Raw genomic sequence first — 23,720 nt, forward strand, 5'->3', positions numbered from 1 at the left:
CAAATATTTAGTTGTTTCACAGGTGAGTCTGCAGCACAGGTGTGTGTGTGTGTGTGTGTGGACTCCCTGAGCAACGTGACACGAGCGAGCGGGTTGTCCGTGTGTTACACAACGGCATCATGAGAGGGAATTCTCCATACCCACTGCCAGCGTTCTGCAGATGCCAAGCTGCCAGCAGAGTGCATGCTGGGAAACCAGGACCCCGTGAACCAGGGGCCCTCGCTGGGGAAGAGCCTCCGAACGAGAGTCGTGCTACTTATCCTCACTGTGTGCAACCGTAACTTTGCATTCAGCTTAACTTAAAGCATCTTCTATTATACATTAATTAGTAAAAAATAATAATCAGTAATAATTAAAATAATTAGTAAAAAATTATTATATACAGAATTTAAGTGAAAATCTGAACTAAAAAAAAATTATAATTTTGAGATGTATTTTGTATATAAATATAAACGTTCAAAAGTTTGTGCTCAGTCATTTTTTTGTTTTTGCAAGAAGTCTCTTCTGCTCACCAAATAGAGTAAAATTGTGAAATATCATTCCAATGTAAATCATCTGTTTTCTATGTAAATATATAGTAAAGTGTGATTTATTCCTGTGATTTTCAGCATCATTACTCCAGTCTTCAGTGTCACATGATCCTTCAGAAATCTAGTTATGATTAATTTATGATTATCATCAGTATTCATCTTTTGCAACCTTGTAAATATCTTTACTGTCACTCTCTCTATATATATATATGTGTGTGAGTGTGTGAGTGTGTGTGTCTGAATTCATGCAAAGTCTTTCATAATCCCTCTTTCATAAGCATCTGTGATGTGTGTGTAACACATATGCATGCTGAACCTCCAGGCGCTCGCTCAGGCATATGGCCACGATTCAGTCGGAGAAAACTAATAGATCTGAGCGGGGTGTGTGTGTGTGGACATGATGACCTCCAGTTTTGGGGGTGTCCTCAAGGAAAAACATCTCTGGAGGAAGACGCAGGAGAAAATAGCTGTTGGGAGTGGGCGTTCATCAGCCGAGACAGACGGAGAGTGTATGTCTGATAGACGCTTATTAGCCTCTCTATGCCTGGACTTCCCTGAGGAAGAGACGGAGGGAAACGAGATGCTGAAGGAATGGAGACAAGCTGAAACCTTCGTGATCCTGCTGTTTTAAGAGTGTGGGATTTGAGCCGCCGTGCCGTTACAGCACTTGTTAACCGGTTAAGAAACGGGATTTGTTTAGTAAATTAAATGGACACTAAATGAACCCTCTGGTGTCTTCGAGTGTCGGTCATAGGGATGGGCAGCGATTAATCGCATCCAAAATAAAAGTTTGTGTTTACATAATACATGTTTGTGTAGTATGTATAATTAATTTGTATATATAAATACCCACACATGCATGTATATATTTAAGAAATATGTGCATGAATATATTTTATATATATTTATTCACAATTAATATTATATATAAATATAAATACTTGATATATTAATAACACATTTTTCTTAAATATATACATGCATGTGTGGGTATGTATATATACAAAATAATTATACACACTAAACACACATATATTATGTACACACAAACTTTTATTTTGGATGCGATTAATCACGATTAATCGTTGCCCATCCCTACTCGGTCAAAAATGTTTTTATTTGTTTCAATGAAATTAATGTACTATATTTTAGCTTGATAATGTTTTTTTTTTAATTAAATAGTTAATATTTTTAGGAGATTTGATGGTACTAAATTATTTTTATGCTATATTTATAATCCATTTATTCACTTTTTGAGCGTAGACCTGAAAATTAGATTTCCACTTTGATCTTTTTTCAAAGACAGGATTGAAATATTATTGCTGAAGTGAAAGAAGTGAAATAATGAAAAGTTTTAAAAAGTGAAATTGTTATGAAAAATGTGCAAAGATTCTATTTTAATTTTTTTATATGAATCTTATATTTCCAAAAACATGTTTTACTCTAAAACAGTGAGATAATCAAACGCGGGGAACACAAGTGCGACTATTTTTCAGGACCATTTAACCTGTTCAAATCAAGTCCATGATTTTTCTTTTTTTGTGTTCACATTGCAAGTCCCAAAACCTTTACCAAGTTTCGACCCATTCCAATGAAAAAATGATATTCTGGGGTGGAAAAAAACTAAACTTTTCAGAAGAGCACCAGATTCAGTCAATGCAACTGCATTATTGTGCCGTTAAGCTCACAATCACTCACATGAAACATTAATGAGAGCATCAATGCCACATTTTAAGAATATTATAGATCTAGTCTCACGTTTCGACCATAGACATGAAGTCTGTTCCACTTTGCAATTGTTTTTTTCTGGCCGACGGCAGACGAGAAGAGGCCGTCTCACAGACTGCAGTTTGCGGATGGGTAAATATAAACCAAACATGAACCAAGCAGAATGTACAGTACACTTCAGCGTCACTGACAGACTGGGATATGGTTTTAGTTTAATAAATGTTATTCCTTTTGATAATTAAGCTTGCGAGCCGGCCTTGACAAATGGGGGCTCGTCCGGGATACTTTCATAAATAGAAACCCTTTTCTAAGGGGGAGGGTGTTTAAGTTTAAAGCCTGTACAAACCTCCAGTAAGTATGCAAGATTTAGCTTTACTCACCGGCTTGGTTTCTTCTGGCACCTCCTCTTCCGAGCTCTCGCTCGCGTCCTCCTCGTCCTCCTCCTCCTCCTCTGGAAACTCCACGTCTGACTCTCCGGGTGCGATGGGAACGCTGATGGTGAGGTTGGGGTTGGTCATGTAACTGTCTTCCTCCCCGCCGCGCTCGATGACGGCGGCCGTCCCGTTCCCCTCCACCCAGTGCGCCTGCTGGCTGAGTCTCTTGAGCTTCAGCATGGCTTTGGCCTCCTTCGCCTTCTGCCGCCGCCGCTTGAAGTTCCCGTTGAAGAAGTCGCAGAGCGCCTGCCGGAGCCAGAGCATTCCCCGCTGTATGCGAGCGATGGCAATCTGCAGGTTGTTCATTTCTCCGTCTTCGTCCGGAGACGAGAGGTTGTCCGCGCTGAAGGAGCTGAGGAGCAACGCCAAGAAGAGGTTCAAGACCTGAGGAAATAGAAGCAGAAACATTCAGGAGAACGTGAAAGCTGTGGGGGGGTTTAAAACGCTGGAAAGAACATCTCTCTATGAACGTCAAGGACGATCTCTCTAAATTCTAAATCAGCGCTAACCAACTCTAACCAGTTCTAAACCAGCACTAAACCAGACCGAAACTAGGTCTAACCAGCCCTAACCAGCTCTAACCAGAGCTAAACCATCTCTAAACCATCTCTAACCAGACCTAAACCATCCCAAAACCAGCCCTAACCAGCCTGAAACTGGCCCTAACCAGCTCTAAACCAGCCCTAACCAGACCTAAACCAGCCCTAAACCAGCTCTGCCCAGCCTGAAACTAGCCCTAACCAGCTATAAACCAGCCCTAACCAGACCTAAACCAGCTCTAACCAGCCTGAAACTGGCCCTAACCAGCTCTAAACCAGCCCTAACCAGACCAAAACCATCTCTAAACCAGCCGTAACCAGACCTAAACCAGCTCTAACCAGCCCTAACCAGACCTAAACCAGCCCTAAACCAGCTCTAACCAGTCTGAAACTAGCCCTAACCAGCTATAAACCAGCCCTAACCAGACCTAAACCATCTCTAAACCAGCCCTAACCAGACCTAAACCAGCTCTAACCAGCCTGAAACTGGCCCTAACCAGCTCTAAACCAGCCCTAACCAGACCAAAACCATCTCTAAACCAGCCGTAACCAGACCTAAACCAGCTCTAACCAGCCCTAACCAGACCTAAACCAGCCCTAAACCAGCTCTAACCAGCCTGAAACTAGCCCTAACCAGCTATAAACCAGCCCTAACCAGACGTAACCAGACCTAAACCAGACCTAAACCAGCCTTAAACCAGCTCTAAACCAGCTCTAAACAAAACCTAAACCAGCTCTAACCTGCTCTAAACCAGCCCTAAACCAGCTCTAAACTAGCTCTAAACCAGCCCTAACCAGATCTAAACCAGCTCTAAACCAGCCCTAAACTAGCTCTAAACCAGCCCTAACCAGATCTAAACCAGCTCTAAACCAGGCCTAAACCAGCCCTAATCTAGCTCTTCTCAAGCTTGTTGATTCCCTAATTTTCTACTAAAATGACAAAGATGCTCATTTTCAAACTTTTTAATTACTGAAACTAGGAGTGGCAATACAATAAACCAATAAAATAAAATAATTATATATTATATATATTATATATCTGAGACCTTAAGAGATCTGGTTCTTAACTAAAAATGACAGCGCTAACAGGAAAACAAGCAATATTTGATCTTATTTTACACCTTGTTTGGTCTCGTTTTAATCGTTTTAAGCCGTCGTGCGTCCCATTGGAAGTTTTGCTGAGGCCTCCAGCTCGACACGACTGTCCTCATCATGCAAACATTACAGTGCAGTGGATGTTCACAGTAACGCCATGCTCTACAAAATCACCATCACACTTTAGCACTATGAAGTACATCTATGCTGCTTTCAGGAGTTTGACAGCGCCGTCAGTGTACACTTTCATGCTATGGAAATGAACAGCATCACATCTTTTGTGTTTCTTCCCCTGAAGAAGGAAAGTCGCGCAGGTGTGGAACAGCGTGAGTGTGTAAACCATGACAGAATGATCTAACCCGGCCTTTAGTTTCAGACACAGCGTGCCTTTCCCCCCAGACATTATTCTTCTGTTTGACTGTGTGTAGGCAGTCGACTTCTATACCTGTTCGCATTTCAAACACAGCTCGTTTCTTACGGCCAACTATTCAGGGTCTGAGTCTCTTCCGGTGCTCGTACACCGAGACACGGGTGTTTCTGTCGCAGTGTGAGGCCTGTGAACAGCAGGTGAGATGTGGAACTGGTTTTAAATGTCACATCTACCACCTACACACTCGGAGGGGGTCGACAGGGCCTCGTTCAATGGACAACTGTGTGTGTGTGTGTGTGTGTGTAGTACAGCACGCTTTGATTAGACATGCACATCAAGCACAGAGTGCCGGTACTTTGATAATCAACTCTAGTGTTGCAAGCAGCTGCAATTTCCTCCCAATAATCGTTCGGCTGCAGCTCATGAATGAAAGAAGCCAATCAAAATTATTGAAAGTGGGATCCCCTTCTCCGAGGATATTCCAATAACACACGCGAGACGCCAGACAAAATGCCAAGCAATATTCTGTGCCTGATGACTGACACGAGTCATTTCTATTAACTCTTTCCCCGCCAAACACGGAATTTTCCGTGTTTAATGAAAAAACGCATCTGCGCCAAACACGGAATTTTCCGGGTATCCGTGTTTTAGGTGGTATACGGTAAGGAAGACCCGCGCGCATGTCCTGAATGATTGCGCAACTCTTTGATCAGAGAAACAGATCGCAATCGTCTCAAACAGTGGAGTAGTGAGAATGTATCAGACAGACAATGCAGAGGTATATGGCTGAAGTACTGGAGGTTAATGGACTCGGAGTCCGATCACTCTTTATTTGATAATTCTGAATCTGATCGGGACGAAGTAGTCAGTGAGAGAGATGCACATGTTCATGCTAGCCATGGACGTGCCGCAGATAGATCGTATAATATTATGACACTATAATATTTATGTGTGTGTGCAGGCATTTATGTGTGGCTGTCTAAATATGAAGGTGTAATTGTCAAATTATTTCTCTCTTTGTGCACATTTACCACATTGTAATATGTATTTGTGTATGTGTGTGTGTGTGTGTCTAGGCCTGTTTATTGTAATTCCAATTATTCATTATTCACAGGTAGAACACAGAGAGGCAGAAGTTTTATTGCAAAAGTTACATTTACCTTACATCCTGGGAAATTTGATATATTTTACATTTATTTTATGTTTTTAATTTATTTTGGAAAGTTTTAGATATGAAGGAAACAACATCTGAATGTATTCTGCTTTTAAATGCACTTGTTTGATAAAAATACCTTTTTCTCAGTTTTTTGTCCAAAATGTTGTGTTTTTGACAAAACCTACCTCTGTTCAAGAGGCAATAAAAAAAGAACAGATGAAGATAAAATAAAAACGTTTTTTTTGCCAAAAAGCAGAGGCTCAGATCTTTATTTTTATATATATCATCTTCATATATTCATGGAAGAAAATATTCAGCAGGGGCATTCAAATTTAGCGAAAATCGTCAAAAACCCTGGCGGTGGCTGGCAACTTTTTTTTAAAACGCTGGCGGGGAAAGAGTTAAAAAAAACTCACCAACATTATTCTGGGATGTTGAATGAGATGTTTAAAGGGATACTTCACCTCTGGAAAGATGAATGTGTATTTAAAGGGTACATATCATGCTTTTAAATCATTCATTTTTACATATAAATCATACTGTTGTGGTCTATTTAAAACATAACTGCAATGCTTGGGTCTAAATTCCTCATTATTATAGCTCCACAGGCCCCTTTTCTGATGTGCGTCTGTGAGCGACCCGTTTCAAAGCGGTCCCTTTAAATAAAAAGGAGATGCGTCACACCCCGCCCGCTCTCCAGGTCGATGAGTTCACGGTCGGTTCAACCCCCCATTATTGTAGTTTGATTAGAGATATACGATTATATACGATAAGAACATTTTTATTCACACGTTAATAAAATGTCAACAACAGAAGACTTGTCCATCAAGCCAGAGCGAGCGAGTCGATAAAGACGACGACGAACCTGCAGAACAACGTCTTCATCATATGGATGTATTGGTATGTGAGTTAACTGTTTTGTGTTATTAGTGAAAGTCGACTATTTCTCTTGTTAAAACAAGATAAATGACTACGGTCTAATCTTACCACAAACAATCTGTATTGATAATATGATACGTTTAGAAAAGCAGCTAAATGAGCATTGACGAAACTCAAGAACAATAATACTGCAGACGTGTAACGTTACTTCAAAACAAAACAAAGAAAGACAAAGGTACTGCTAAACCATGACCACCATGTGTTTTAAGAAAGTAAAGTACTTTATTTTTATTAACGATATTTACAGCTTATCGAAATGCTCTGTTCGTCGTCTCCAAAGATAGAAGGAATTTACCCCTCATTCAGACGAAGTCGATCGGCAAACCCTTCTGTATAACGTTACTGGCGGAGGTTGTTGAAGTGGGAATCCTTGAAGGTCACTACATCCAACAACCGAACATTTTGACTTGCCCTCTCGTAACTTCTGCATCATTGAGCTCGGACTACAAAATCGGAGCGAGAAATAATAATGGTCGGACCGGTAGTCGATGTCCTTATTCGTCAGTTCTGCTGCAAATACGGTAACGTGATAGTTCAAAAAACGTCATAGACGATCTGAACGAAATCTGAACAGGTTGAAAAATATGACCAAAACAGAATATAAAGATATAAACGAAGCACCTGAAGAGAATAATTTAATCTTTTCTGTACTTATAAACACTCCAAATATACAACAAAATGCATTTAAGGGCTAAAAAAGTGGATTTTGCATGATATGTCCCCTTTAAAATGGGTCATTTATGTAGAAGAATATGCCACATATGACATGATCTATTCATATATGTTTTGTTTGTTTTATTATTCATATATAATGTGTTACTGCTTTGGCAGCATTGTGTTACACAGTCATGCTAATAAAGCTAATTTGAAATTGAAAATGGAGTCGGAGAGAGCGTGATTCTCTCTCCGGCTGGTGCCGGTCGGGTGTGTGTGTGGGGCAGAAGGGTTGCCATGGCAACACATTGTTGTTTCGCTCACCTGCAGAAATAGTTCTCACACGCTCGCTCAGACTGTGTTGCATTGTTCACCTCGCTGCTGTTGCCCTGGTGCAAACCTCCAGCCAGACTCATATATCAGAGCCGTGCACAGCTCAAAGCTTCAGCATTGGCCAATGCCAGGCGTTTACTTTTATTTGATTGGAAGCAGAAACACAAAGCTCAATTTATCGCATAGAGCGTCTAGCCACTGCCTCTGCTTTCGGTCGGTCGGATCCACACATCCAGGATGTTTTGCACTTTATTAAGCAAACGCAAAAATCTAGCAATTGCAACATTTTCAGTGATGAACAATGAAGCTGAATTTTCAGCATCATTACTCCAGTCTTCAGTGTCACATGATCCTTCAGAAATCACTCTAATAGGATGATCTTATGCTCAAGAAACATTTATGATTATTATCAATGCTCATATTATTTTTTTTAAATATTCTTTGATGAATAGAAAAGCACAACATTTAAAAAAAAAAAAAAGAGTATTATAAATGTCTTTACAGTCGCTTTTGATTTATTGAATGCACCCTAGATTAATAAAAATATGTCTTTCAAAAGAGCGCAAACTTGTGAAAGGTATAGTTACAAATCAACTCTCCGTGTGATTATTGCATAATATTACTCAAAAGCTAAGTATTTAAATGTCTGCTTAAAGTGGATCTAATCAAATATACAACATGCATATAGAATATACACTGTAAAAAATTATTGTAATTTTTACAGTAAAAATGCTACAGTGAAAAACTGTTAATTGGTTAACAGAACCTTTCCTTACTATATACGGTAAATAACTGTGATAGATCTTATGGTAAATTTCATGTAATTTTACTGTAAAATACTGTTAAATTTACAGATTTTAAAGTGAAAATGAACAACTCATCGTATAATTTACAGTGAAAAAACGTAAATTGACATTCCCACTATTCCCTGCGTGACACTCCACACTTGATGTATTTTTGTTGAAATAACTTGTTTCTTCATAGTTTGCTCAGTCTCTTTCTAATCAGTTAGGTACATTAGGGTTTTATGTGACATTTAATGTTGTTAAATTAATGTTTACTGCCTTTTTAAAATTTCATGTGTGTTACCATGATGGTGTTTAATGTTTGAGTGAATGAAACTGTGCCGCTTCTGTATATTAATATTAAGTTTCTTGTGAAAGAGCTACATGTGATGAGTTTCCATATATCATGTGACTCTTATTACTGCTGTGATTGATGGATGTCAGTATATTACTATGGTATAAAACAGAAATTAACAGTTCAAATGGTTGATAATTTAACAGTATATTTTAGATAATTAAATACGGGTTATTTCTGTAAATTTTAAGTTAAGCCTGTAAAACCTTATTACCGTAAATTCTTGATACCATATTTTATACGGTAACTTTCTGGCAACCACAGCTGCCGGTATTTTACCGTAAATTGAACACATTTTTTTTTTTACAGTGTAGATTAACAATATATAATATAAAGTCGGTTCTGTCGAAAACCAGACGTCACACACACACACACTTGTCCTGCTAATAGGAGACGCGGTGCTCCGGTTACAGTTCCTCTGTGGATCACAGTTTCCACACAGTGTTACGTTCACTTGATAACAGTGTAAGCGCTGAATTATTCGTAAGCCTCTTGCTGACATTTCAATAATTACGTTTGACGCTGATGCCCAGAGGTCACGGGAGTTTCACACACACACTGTTGATGCAAACTCAATCTGGATATTCAGTTACGCCTAAACTAATCGCTAACACTTTGCACTTTAAGTGGACAGAATATCATAAAAATCTGAATAATCAAACTAATTCAAAACTAGTCAAAAATGGACATTGATTGCAAAAGACACAGATGTGTGTGTGTGTGTGTGTGTGTGTGTGTGTAAACACTGATGTTACCGACAGTAGAAGCTATTTTGAGCTGCTAGCGACAGCTAAAGGCCCGTCGGGTCGTTCGATACAACAGCACAGGGACGGTTCGAGCGCTTAATGTCTCAGGACACGGACCATCATCACACACACACACACACCCACACACACACAGCATTGCATCAGCTGCTTACATAAGACCCATGGTAAACACACACAACAGAACATCCTAAAGGAAAAGTGTTTCAGCAGTTGGCTTTAATTTAGGCTTTAAAGAGATCTCAATATTTACTTTTGTACGTCTGCTTTTATCTATCTCTCAGAGAAAGTGTTTTGACACAAAGTTTAAACTTAAAATAGTCTGCAATCAAAAGTCAAAATGATATCTCAAAATGAATTAAAATATTTCTCCAAAATCTTAAGACATATTTGAGATTTCTATCAATAGCAAGTGAAATTTTTCTCAATACCTTTTTGAGATAAAGTTGAAACTCGAATCCAATATACACTGAAAAAAATAATAAGCTTTATCTAATCAATAAAATTGTGGCAACATATTACAAGCAATATTATTAATTAAATTGTACAAATTAGAATTAATTAGAATGTTAATTTGATTAACTATTACTCAATTCTAATAATATTGCTTGTAATCTGTTGCCACAATTTTATTGATTAGATAAAGCATATTCATTTTTACAGTGTATTTGAGAGCTCAATGAAAACCAAATATCTCTGAAGAATTTCTCAATAATTTTAAACTTAGTAAAACATATTTGAGAACCAAATATCTCAACATGCACTGCAATATATTTAAAAAATAAGTCTGGCACGTTTTCAAATGACAAAAAACATGAGATTTCTATGAAAATCATCTTATGAATCTTATGAATATTATTTCTCAGCAAATTTGAGACATATTTTACACGTAAAAACATATTAAATCTTTATGAAATCCAAATATCTCCATTTTTAGACACATTTTAAACTTTTCTCAATGCATTTTTGAGGTAAAGTGGAGACTTGAATTGAACCTGTTTGAGATCTCTCTGGGAAACGGATCTGTGTTTGTGGGTCACAGCTGAAGAGACACGAGGATCACCTCGGGTTGTATTTTTCAGGAGCGCTGTTGTTTTGTAATGTCATAACACTGTTTCATTGATCAGGGCTTGGTTTGCGCTCACAGAAAGCAGGCCAGATTACCCATAAGCCCAGTGAAAGCGCAGAGCCAGAGATCAATGTGTTATTTTAACTACTGTAAAATCAAACCTCCAGTGAAGTCACACAGCGCGCTCAATACTGCCGCTCGTGTGTTAGACACTGGGAACAATCGAGAACAGGGAAGAGTTTACAGTACAGTGACGTCAAGAGTACACCGAACCAAACATTCACTGCGTTCAGGACATTTATCAAAATATATTTCATAACTACACTGTTCAGTTTGAGTCTTATTAGGTCATACGGACTAATTGGGGAAAAGGAGTAATAGGAACAATGGCAAATATTTATTTTGAATTTTTTTCTTTTAAATAAGAGCTAATGAACGTGATGCTTGTAAACAAACAAACTAATAAATAGCCTGAACTCAAGCAAGCAGCAGTCGGAGGACAAACTACACTTAATATCAGAATCAAATACTAAAGCATTTGTTAAATGTCAACATTATGTAATTCAATTTTGGGTCACAGAATCTGTTGTGACAGAAACAGCCGGAGAGCTTGATCCAGAGAGATTCGGAGATTTTAGGAGGTTGTCGTGTGTAATTTCAGAGATGGTCCAGGTCATATTGCAGTTCTAATGTTGTCTTTATAGCTTTTATTGATATCTTGTATTAGCTAGTTTAATTATGTGCTTTTGGGAGTTTATTCTTGTCTTGAATGAAAAGAGTCCATGTCCCGATGATATTCAGTGAGTGTCTGTGGGATTTTCCCCGGTTTATCGTCGGGTCGCACAGTAAAGTACCGGCACAGCTCATCTGGGGAACAATAAACTGCTGTATGCTCATATTCTCATAACACAATGAGGGTCGCCCTCTCCGCAGGAAAGCCAAGGACCCAATGAGGAATAAATCACCGCTCAGCCACCAACGTGGCATTTCAATATGTGAGATGAGACGCTTTATCAACTGGCCTTGAAACCCCGCAGCATCACAACAACAGGGGCTTCGGTTTCGGTTCAGAAGGGTTAAAAAAACAAGCACGATGCATTTGATCCCGTTTCACGCTGAAAATGTGACAGTCAGTTCCACCTGAGCCCAGACTATCATCTGATTGGGCCGCTTATTTGATGTGACTTTTAATCTGATGCTGACAAAAAAGTACTGTGACACCATAGATGGATGGATAGACAGAGGATGGATGGATGGATGGATGGATGGATGGATGGATGGATGGATGGATGGATGGATGGATGGATGGATGGATGGATGGATGGATGGATGGATGGATGGATGGATGGATGGATGGATGGATGGATGGATGGATGGATGGATGGATGGATGGATGGATGGATGGATGGATGGATGGATGGATGGATGGATGGATGGATGGATGGATGGATGGATGGATGGATGGATGGATGGATGGATGGATGGATGGATGGATGGATGGATGGATGGATGGATGGATGGATGGATGGATGGATGGATGGATGGATGGATGGATGGATGGATGGATGGATGGATGGATGGATGGATGGATGGATGGATGGATGGATGGATGGATGGATGGATGGATGGATGGATGGATGGATGGATGGATGGATGGATGGATGGATGGATGGATGGATGGATGGATGGATGGATGGATGGATGGATGGATGGATGGATGGATGGATGGATGGATGGATGGATGGATGGATGGATGGATGGATGGATGGATGGATGGATGGATGGATGGATGGATGGATAGATAGATAGATAGATAGATAGATAGATAGATAGATAGATAGATAGATAGATAGATAGATAGATAGATAGATAGATAGATAGATAGATAGATAGATAGATAGATAGATAGATAGATAGATAGATAGATAGATAGATAGATAGATAGATGGATGGATGGATGGATGGATAGATAGATAGATGGATAGATAGAAAGATAGATGGATGAATAGATGGATGGATAGATGGATGGATGGATAGATGGATAGATAGATAGATAGATAGATAGATAGATAGATAGATAGATAGATAGATAGATAGATAGATAGATAGATAGATAGATAGATAGATAGATAGATAGATAGATAGATAGATAGATAGATAGATAGATAGATAGATAGATAGATAGATAGATAGATAGATAGATAGATAGATCTGTCGCTCACACACACACCTCGGCGACGCTGTTTGCGAATGCTCATGTTTCGGGAAACATCGACTTGTTGAACATAGTTGGCTAACGATGCTTTCGGGAAACACACCCCTGGACGAGTGAGCATACTTCATCCAGATCTCTCTCTCTCTCTCTCCCCCCATACATGCACACAAACACAAACACAATTACCTGCACTGACTCTTCTCCCACAGTTATTCTGAAATAAACAGGTTATTTAAATTCATGGAATTGTGACTCAAGTGTTTGTGGAAGAATCTGCTACTATTAGAGTTCAGACTCAAGAAGCTTTTAAGCTTTTATGCCTTAATGCTGTGCGCTGAACTATTTGACCTGAAGACATAGATAATGATTCTCTGTGTTTTCAATGAAGTTAAGTGATGATGGACAAAACGCATACATAGACAGACAATTCTGTTTCCTTCATAATTATTATTTAACAAAAATGAATTGTATAACTCATTAAATAACATTTATTTAAATATTTCAGTGCCAGTAGCAGTGCGGTTGTGTTTCGGCGACCCGAGTCCGAGTTAGACTACAGCACTTAACATTTTTTTTCAGAACCTGTAGTGAATTACATGTTATTTTATTTAGTTGTCCACTCAGAATCGTGGGAGAACCTTTGTTTGAAACAAAAAAAATTGTTATTCTTAATTAATCCAGAATCGTATTTGAAGCCTTTTTTCGAATAACGTAATTGGCTTGGGACACATCCCTATAAGATAACGTGTCTCTCTCCTTTCATCATGTTTTTCCTCTCTCTTCTATTGTTGGGTATATGAAGACCTTCCCCTTCAATAAAAAGCGCTGATTATTATTTACATTCATTAGCATTGAGTCACAGCAGTGCATCTGTGAACCCTGGAGTGCAACGGTCGGCGGGACGCTGTGTATTTGAGCCCATTATATTTGGGGGTGGAGCCACATGATTGATGCTCATCCTGTTTATCTGAAGCTCCATGGCAGTCGGAGCAATAAAACTCTTGAGGGCCACTCAAGGCCTTGCTAATGAAATAATGCACTCCAGAAAACATTAAGAGCCCATGAAAGCTAATGATGCCATTGAGTTTCAACCCAGGAGGAGTCCATTTATAGCAATGTGTCCTGATAAAATACCAGCACAGCACAATCAGGCCGCTAAATGATATTTTCTGGGGGTTGCTAAGCAAACATCGCTACTATGATTGCTCAGTAACCTCTAGCACTAAGTATTAAAGTTGAGTGTGTGTTTGTGCTCCAGATATAAATCCTCAAATTATGTGGATGCCGAAGAGAGGCGTGTTGTTACTTTGCAAAGTTTCAAAGTGCAAGTTTTTAAAAACGATACTGTAATCGTGTCCATTTAAACTACAAAACACGAATTGGTGAACTCTGTGTTTTAAGCCGTTTTTGCATATCCACGTGAACGGGGATCATTTTCACAATGCTGTCGTCTGTATGCGAAAAACTAAAACGTTTCTCATTTTAGTACATTGATGTCATGTAAACACACACTTAGTGACCAGAGGCCTGGACCATAAAACAAGTGCACCGTATAAAACACCTATAAAGTACCCAGAACACCTTGGCAAACCATCAAAAACAAGCTGTGTCTTAGAAACCACTCTTGAGACATTCGCCTCCTCCTAACAACCACCAGAATGCCTTAGTGACCACACAGAAGCCTCCCAGTACACCTTAGCAACCCCCTAGAAACCACTTAGAACACCTTAGCAATCCCCCATAAATGACCCAACACATCTACGCAACATCCTAGAAACCACCCAGAAACTTTAGTAACCTCTTAGAAACCACTCAGACCCCTTAGCAACCATGAAGAACCTCTAAGAAACTCCCTAGCAACCACCAAGAACACCTTAGCAATGTTCTAGAAACCACCTAGAACACCCTTGCAACCTACCCCCAGGATGCCTAGGTGACCTCTGAGAACACCCTAGCAACTCCCTAACAACCACCCAGAACAACTTAGCAACTCTTAAACAATCACCAAGAATTCCTTAGAACATCCTATAAACCAACCAGAACACCTTATCAAAAACCAGAGCACACAGTAACCACCAGAACACCTTAGCAACCATCTAAAGAACACTCAGACACCTTAGCAACTGCCTAGAGAACACTCAGACCTCTTAGCAACCACCTAAAGAACACTCAGACCCCTTAGCAACCACCCAGAACACCTTAGCAACATTCCAAATAAATAGACATAAATAATCAGTTTAGATTAAGTGAATTCATCAATTAAAATCAAACTGATTTAATCTCGAATGGATTTCAATCACTGCATCATCAGTCATTAACGTGATTATTAAAACATAAAACCATTTCAAATTGAAGTTTCAGCTAAAATAACTTTATGATGATAGGATGACGTCACGGTGATGTATGACTTTGGCCATAGGGCACATCCCATGTGTCATTTCTATGAGCTGTAAGCTGTGTGTCCAGATTCCCACAGTCCACACACACCTGCGTTACGCTTCACTAACAGGGAAGGAGAGCGAGTCTAACCGAGGATCATTAGCTGGAGCTTCTCACCACTACACCTGCACACTCTCACACACGTGTTTGCACCCGTGAGGTAAACCGTGCAAACGCTGGCCCGATGCTTAAAAATACAGCATTACCTCAGACAGATGACTAGCATTACCACACTCCAACCAATGACGAAACAACAGCTGTCAAATGTGTCCATCAGTCAAAGCATGAGGAACACAAACACACAACTAGCTCAAAGAAAAGAGCAAAAACACACTTGCATTGTGTCATGAATTGTGTATCGATACACTTGCAAGTACATCATTCAACCATTGCAAAGGTTTTTGAAATAAATACTTTCGTTCTGCAAGGATGCATTAAATTGATAAAAACTGACATTTATTAAATTATAAATGTTTAAAATAAATGCTGTTCATTGAAATTTCTATTCGTATAAGAATCCTTCAGGCACAGAACCGCACACTCGGCATCAGTCCGTCACGAGTCTCCGCGAGGCGCAGAACCTCACACTCGGCATCAGTCCGTCACGAGTCTCTGCAAGGCACAGAACCTCACACTCGACATCAGTCCGTCACGAGTCTCCGCAAGGCACAGAACCTCACACTCGACATCAGTCCGTCACGAGTCTCCGCGAGGCGCAGAACCTCACACTCGACATCAGTCCGTCACGAGTCTCCGCGAGGCGCAGAACCTCACACTCGACATCAGTCCGTCACGAGTCTCCGCGAGGCGCAGAACCTCACACTCGACATCAGTCCGTCATGAGTCTCCGCGAGCCACAGAACCTCACACTCGACATCAGTCCGTCACGAGTCTCCGCGAGGCGCAGAACCTCACACTCGGCATCAGTCCGTCATGAGTCTCCGCGAGGCGCAGAACCTCACACTCGACATCAGTCCGTCATGAGTCTCCGCGAGGCGCAGAACCTCACACTCGACATCAGTCCGTCACGAGTCTCCGCGAGGCGCAGAACCTCACACTCGGCATCAGTCCGTCACGAGTCTCCGCGAGGCACAGAACCTCACACTCGACATCAGTCCGTCACGAGTCTCCGCGAGGCGCAGAACCTCACACTCGACATCAATCCGTCACGAGTCTCCGCGAGGCGCAGAACCTCACACTCGACATCAGTCCGTCACGAGTCTCCGCGAGGCGCAGAACCTCACACTCGACATCAGTCCGTCACGAGTCTCCGCGAGGCACAGAACCTCACACTCGGCATCAGTCCGTCACGAGTCTCCGCGAGGCGCAGAACCTCACACTAGGCATCAGTCCGTCACGAGTCTCCGCGAGGCGCAGAACCGCACACTCGGCATCAGTCCGTCACGAGTCTCCGCGAGGCGCAGAACCTCACACTCGGCATCAGTCCGTCACGAGTCTCCGCGAGGCGCAGAACCTCACACTCGGCATCAGTCCGTCACGAGTCTCCGCGAGGCGCAGAACCTCACACTCGACATCAGTCCGTCACGAGTCTCCACGAGGCACAGAACCTCACACTCGGCATCAGTCCGTCACGAGTCTCCGCGAGGCACAGAACCTCACACTCGACATCAGTCCGTCACGAGTCTCCGCGAGGCGCAGAACCTCACACTCGACATCAGTCCGTCACGAGTCTCCGCGAGGCACAGAACCGCACACTCGGCATCAGTCCGTCACGAGTCTCCGCGAGGCACAGAACCGCACACTCGGCATCAGTCCGTCACGAGTCTCCGCGAGGCACAGAACCTCACACTCGACATCAGTCCGTCACGAGTCTCCGCGAGGCACAGAACCTCACACTCGGCATCAGTCCGTCACGAGTCTCCGCGAGGCACAGAACCTCACACTCGGCATCAGTCCGTCACGAGTCTCCGCGAGGCACAGAACCGCACACTCGGCATCAGTCCGTCACGAGTCTCCGCGAGGCACAGAACCGCACACTCGACATCAGTCCGTCACGAGTCTCCGCGAGGCACAGAACCGCACACTCGACATCAGTCCTTCACGAGTCTCCGCGAGGGACAGAACCGCACACTCGGCATCAGTCCGTCACGAGTCTCCGCGAGGCACAGAACCGCACACTCGGCATCAGTCCGTCACGAGTCTCCGCGAGGCGCAGAACCTCACACTCGACATCAGTCCGTCACGAGTCTCCGCGAGGCGCAGAACCTCACACTCGACATCAGTCCGTCACGAGTCTCCGCGAGGCACAGAACCTCACACTCGACATCAGTCCGTCACGAGTTTCCGCGAGGCACAGAACCTCACACTCGGCATCAGTCCGTCACGAGTCTCCGCGAGCCACAGAACCTCACACTCGACATCAGTCCGTCACGAGTCTCCGCGAGGCACAGAACCTCACACTCGACATCAGTCCGTCACGAGTCTCCGCGAGGCACAGAACCTCACACTCGACATCAGTCCGTCACGAGTCTCCGCGAGGCACGGAACCTCACACTCGACATCAGTCCGTCACGAGTCTCCGCGAGGCACAGAACCTCACACTCGACATCAGTCCGTCACGAGTCTCCGCGAGCCACAGAACCTCACACTCGGCATCAGTCCGTCACGAGTTTCCGCGAGGCACAGAACCTCACACTCGGCATCAGTCCGTCACGAGTCTCCGCGAGCCACAGAACCTCACACTCGACATCAGTCCGTCACGAGTCTCCGCGAGGCACAGAACCTCACACTCGACATCAGTCCGTCACGAGTCTCCGCGAGGCACAGAACCTCACACTCGACATCAGTCCGTCACGAGTCTCCGCGAGGCACGGAACCTCACACTCGACATCAGTCCGTCACGAGTCTCCGCGAGGCACAGAACCTCACACTCGGCATCAGTCCGTCACGAGTCTCCGCGAGGCACAGAACCTCACACTCGGCATCAGTCCGTCACGAGTCTCCGCGAGGCACAGAACCGCACACTCGGCATCAGTCCGTCACGAGTCTCCGCGAGGCACAGAACCTCACACTCGACATCAGTCCGTCACGAGTCTCCGCGAGGCACAGAACCTCACACTCGACATCAGTCCGTCACGAGTCTCCGCGAGGCACGGAACCTCACACTCGACATCAGTCCGTCACGAGTCTCCGCGAGGCACAGAACCGCACACTCGGCATCAGTCCGTCACGAGTCTCCGCGAGGCACAGAACCGCACACTCGGCATCAGTCCGTCACGAGTCTCCGCGAGGCACAGAACCGCACACTCGACATCAGTCCGTCACGAGTCTCCGCGAGGCACAGAACCTCACACTCGACATCAGTCCGTCACGAGTCTCCGCGAGGCACAGAACCTCACACTCGACATCAGTCCGTCACGAGTCTCCGCGAGGCACAGAACCTCACACTCGGCATCAGTCCGTCACGAGTCTCCGCGAGGCACAGAACCTCACACTCGGCATCAGTCCGTCACGAGTCTCCGCGAGGCACAGAACCGCACACTCGGCATCAGTCCGTCACGAGTCTCCGCGAGGCACGGAACCTCACACTCGACATCAGTCCGTCACGAGTCTCCGCGAGGCACAGAACCGCACACTCGGCATCAGTCCGTCACGAGTCTCCGCGAGGCACAGAACCGCACTGGGTTTGGAAAGGAGTTATGGATTTGTCATCGCAACCCTGAACAGCTCCAGATCTGATTGCATCAATTTCACCTCTCCAGTTACTCGGCCGCGCTTTGAATAATTCTGATTATCCACACAGGTGCATCGATACCAGTGTGTCCATTTCCATCTGGAGTGATGACTGAGACACACACACACACTAAGAATAGGTCACCCTGATCTGTTTACCTAAGAGCCTCTACAAACCAAACCAACATTACTGCATTCCTGTGAACTTGATGTGTGTATGTGTCTGTTTGTTTGTGTGTGTCTGTGTGTGTGTCTCTGTTAATGTGTGTGTGTGTGTGTGTGTGTGTGTGTCTCAGTTTGTGTGTGTCTCTCAGTTTGTGTGTGTGTGTGTGTGTGTCTCTGTTTGTGTGTGTCTCTCAGTTTGTGTGTGTGTGTGTGTGTGTCTCTGTTTGTGTGTGTGTGTGATCTCAGATAGAGATTGCCAGTGTTTCACCTGCTCAACACACAATGACCAACAAACCCCAGACGGCCCTTCAGCGAGTGGCTTGTATTTACACGTCCCGCACCGGATCCTGACGCCTGTTATTCACATCAAACGCTGGAGATCACCGCCAAACCACCTTTAATGATGTAAATATGAATAATTCTGCTCTGTGAACGCGGATGAGAACAAACGAGTGCTTGAATAAGCATTTAACACACTACGGGTGCAGTTTAGGGGTATTTGACCTTTTGGCTGTTCAGTCAACTACAAATGAAGATTTATGAGCTTTTCTAATGGCGTTCTCACACTCCCACGACAGCAGAACACACGCAAATAACCCCGGCACACTCTACAACCAGCTTATTTTAATAACAGCCACTGTTTGTGAATATCATCAAGAAATGCCATTGTCCGGGTCATATTTCATGCTATAATCTAAATAAAAATAAGAAATTATATTTTGAATAAATAATTTTTTTTGCAAAAGAAAAACAAGCCTTTTTAAAAATTTTCCCCAAATTCTCTTTAAAAAAATATAATTCATATTACTGTAATACAGTGTTAAAAATAATCTAATAAAATCTATAAAATCGTCATCAATAAAATAAAACAAACTTTATGCTAAAATAAATCTTCACGTTGTAGTTTTTTGTAAAAAAAACAATATTTATTCTTAATATATATATATTTATATATATATATTTAAAATCAATTTAACAATTTAATATCAATATATATTTTTAATATCAATTTTAAGCCTTTTAAAATTATTTTTACCATTATATACATGAATATTTCTCCCAAATTTCTTATAAAATAATTATATCACATAAATATGAAATATGAAAAATCACCTTGTCCTGATGCATTAAAATCAGGATGAATCAAATCATAGCACTACAAGCTCAAATTTAAATTTAAATGATAATTTATTACAATAAAAACTACTATGTATAATAGTAATAAAATAAATTACTCTTTGTGCAAATAGATCCGAAAATGTTTAAGATTATTACAGTCAGCTGTTTTCTAAACAAGTCTAGACAAGTCATAAAAGCTGAATCAAATGAGGGAGTAAAGTAAATAATGCCTGACATGAAGGATTGAATCGGGATTTATCCAAAAGAAGGCAGCATTACATTGTCATCCTCAGTCAAAGTGCCTTAAAATACTGTGTACCACATTTGGTATCGCAAAGCCAAAAATACATAGTGCATGTTAAACTCACACTCAAAACAGCGCTCGGTATAAATCAAATGAACCGCCGGGTTGTTTGCAATTCAAATGCATTGTGTGCAAATTTAAAACACATTACCCCCCTCACTCTGCATCACACCCCATGGCCCTGCACACACTCCCACAGTCTCTAAGTGACTAGTCGGGGGGGTCTAAAAATATCCATGGTGTAACAAAGGTACAAGTATTTGACCTTTAACTGGCGTATGCAAATGAAATCATGCAGGAAAGATCAGGTCGCAGTATTCGAGCGACGCCACACATCTGCAGTGTTTCTGAAACGCTCGTCAGTGATTCTCTCCTCATCACAGAGAGGATGGAAAAGCCCTGGTGCTCGTCCAGCCTCAATCCCCCAGTCACATTTGCATGTGTTAATCGCTCTGGTGAAACTCTCTGCATTTGCTTCCATCTGCACCGAACCCTCTGTTATGCAATATCAATATCTTATGAACAGGCCCAGATGCAATCCGCACACTTATATTACAGCACTGCACACTGTCTAGACACTAGACGGAGGCTTTGCACTTGCTACTGATCTCAGCCTTGATATATACAGGTGAAAAATTAGAGTATCGTGCAAAAGTTCATTTATATCAGTAATCCAACTTAAAAGGTGAAACTAATATATTATATAGACTCACTACATGCAAAGTGAGATATTTCAAGCTTTTATTTGTTATAATTGTGATGATTATGGATTACAGCTTCTGAAAACCCCAAGGAATATTGTGAAGTTTTTATAAGTTTTATAAGCCATAATCATCAAAATTATAACAAATAAAGGCTTGAAATTTCTCAACGAGTCTATATAATATTAGTTTCACCTTTTAAGTTGAACTCCTGAAATAAATGAACTTTTGCACGATACTCTCATTTTTCGAGTTTCACCTGTCTCATATTTTCTGTGGGTGAAATCCCGCAGAATGGATTTAAACATGATAATATCTCAGTCAGATTTGTCTTTAGTACTCTATATCAGCAAGGACGCATTAAATTGATCGAAAGTGACCGTAAAATGCATTTATAATGTAACATAAGATTTCGATTTCAAATAAATGCTGTACTTTTGAACTTTCAATATATCGTTGAATCCTGAAAATAAAAATGTATGACGCTTTCCACAAAAATGTCAACATTGATAATAATCATAAATGTTTCTTGATCATAATATTAGAGTGAGACACTGAAGACTGGAGTAATGATGCTGAAAATTCAGCTTTGATCGCATTAATAAATTACATTTGAACATATATTCACATAGAAAAAAGCTGATTTACATTGTAAAAACATTTTTTAAAATTTACTGTATTTTTGATCAAATAAATGCAGCCTTGGTGAGCAACAACTCTTCCTAAACTCAATCTAAATGCTGGAAACATTTTTTTGTGTGTAATTTACACATTCCAGCAAACGTTCTTAGTCTTGTTTTCGACGTCAGAAACTGAACGCACATGAGTTCTGCATCAGTGATTATAATCACATCCAGCGTGCGGAAACATCAGCCATTACGTGACTGAACGCCAGCGGGCGGGGCCTGTGGTGCGATGATCTATAGCTATTGGTCGATGTCTTGCTCTGGAGGCGGGCATATGCAAATGTGTTTGACAGTGTGACGTCACAGATCCTGCAATATCAAAACGAGCCGTTTTTGGAGCTTGATTAAATAAACACTTAATTTATAATAAGGACATTTTAAGCTGTGAAAATTACAGGGTGTTTAAATAGTACAAAGATCCGATGTCATGATCGTTTAAGAGGATCTGTGATATAAACGCAAACACCCACATGTCACATTTGGGGCTTTGCAGGAGCTGGTGAGTTATTGAGATCAATTACCCATGAGCCACTGGGCAAAACAATTCAAACCCAGACGCTCACGGGGTAATTATTGCACATGAAGACTTTGATTAAAAAAAAAAAACGCCCACTAAATAATAAATACATCACAGGTCTTTCAAATAAAAGATTCATTAATTATGTAGGTGTGTATCCAAATCACAGGAAATTATTTTAATGACTTTATCACTTTGTACTTCTCTCATCATTTTGATCAGCGTGGACGAGTTTCAAACAGAGTTCATGAGTTAATCAGAGCAAATATGACCCTCAGCATCAATAATAACACGGGTTATGACAGCAGTGCTTTATGAAGCACGTCTGACACGAGCGTTGAGAGACAGCAGACAATATAAACACGCAATTACCTGAACAAAAGGTGCGTGCCAAATCACATACACCATTGTGCACTACTCGACTAGCCTGAGTTAGCCCCGCCCACAACATCTGAGGATGGGAAGTTCAGTCTGTTGTGAAGCAAGTATACCCGAACCAATCAAATTGTCAGGGCGGGGTTTATGCAATGATGGACAGATGATCAACAGTAACGTAATCGTCACCAAATGCATTCACAAAAAGAAAAGGTGCACTTTACCTTTCCGGATGATGCACTTATTTAACCGTAGAAACGAAGTGTGGAACGTTTATTCTGCGTTCTCTTCGACTCTGAAGTGCTATCTGTACTGTGTTACTGCTATGCTGTGAGAAACTTAACTAGCCATCCTGAAGCCAGTTATTTTAGTCGATAAAGTTTTAAATATGGATATTTTCCTTACACAAACGCTTCGCTTCAGAAGGCCTTTATTAACCCCTGCAGAGCCGCTCAAGCACTTTTATCATGGATGGATGCGCTTTGATGGACCTCCAAAAATATATTCCCATTGACTCCCATTATAAAGGACATTTTGTAATTTAACTCTGATTGTCTTTGTCTTAAAGAAGAATGCAATTTCCACCTAGGATGGCTTCAGGGTGAGTAAATCATGGGCTAATTTTAATTTTTGGGTGAACTATCCCTTTAACTTTTGAGATTTTCGACTTCCACATCATTTTTTCTTACAGCGTATAAGTTCATAGTGTGCGGGTGAAACTTAGAATATGGTGCAAAAGTTCATTTATTTCATTA

The 23,720-nt window shown here is 41.6% G+C and overlaps 1 protein-coding gene across 2 annotated transcripts in view; it reads right to left on the bottom strand.

Annotated features, from left to right (window-relative positions):
• scn5lab (sodium channel, voltage gated, type V-like, alpha b) overlaps nt 1–23,720 on the bottom strand; it is a 144,789-nt gene that overhangs the window by 35,665 nt on the left and 85,404 nt on the right. For both annotated transcript variants that reach the window (XM_089125950.1, XM_089125951.1), the window contains exon 17: nt 2,639–3,076. In XM_089125950.1, coding sequence (XP_088982076.1) covers nt 2,639–3,076 — 438 coding nt within the window. The remainder of the gene's footprint in view (nt 1–2,638; nt 3,077–23,720) is intronic.

This window comes from Pimephales promelas, chromosome 22, assembly GCF_988280905.1.
Source record: "Pimephales promelas chromosome 22, fPimPro1.hap1.1, whole genome shotgun sequence".
In the NCBI taxonomy this organism is placed as follows: domain Eukaryota; kingdom Metazoa; phylum Chordata; class Actinopteri; order Cypriniformes; family Leuciscidae; genus Pimephales; species Pimephales promelas.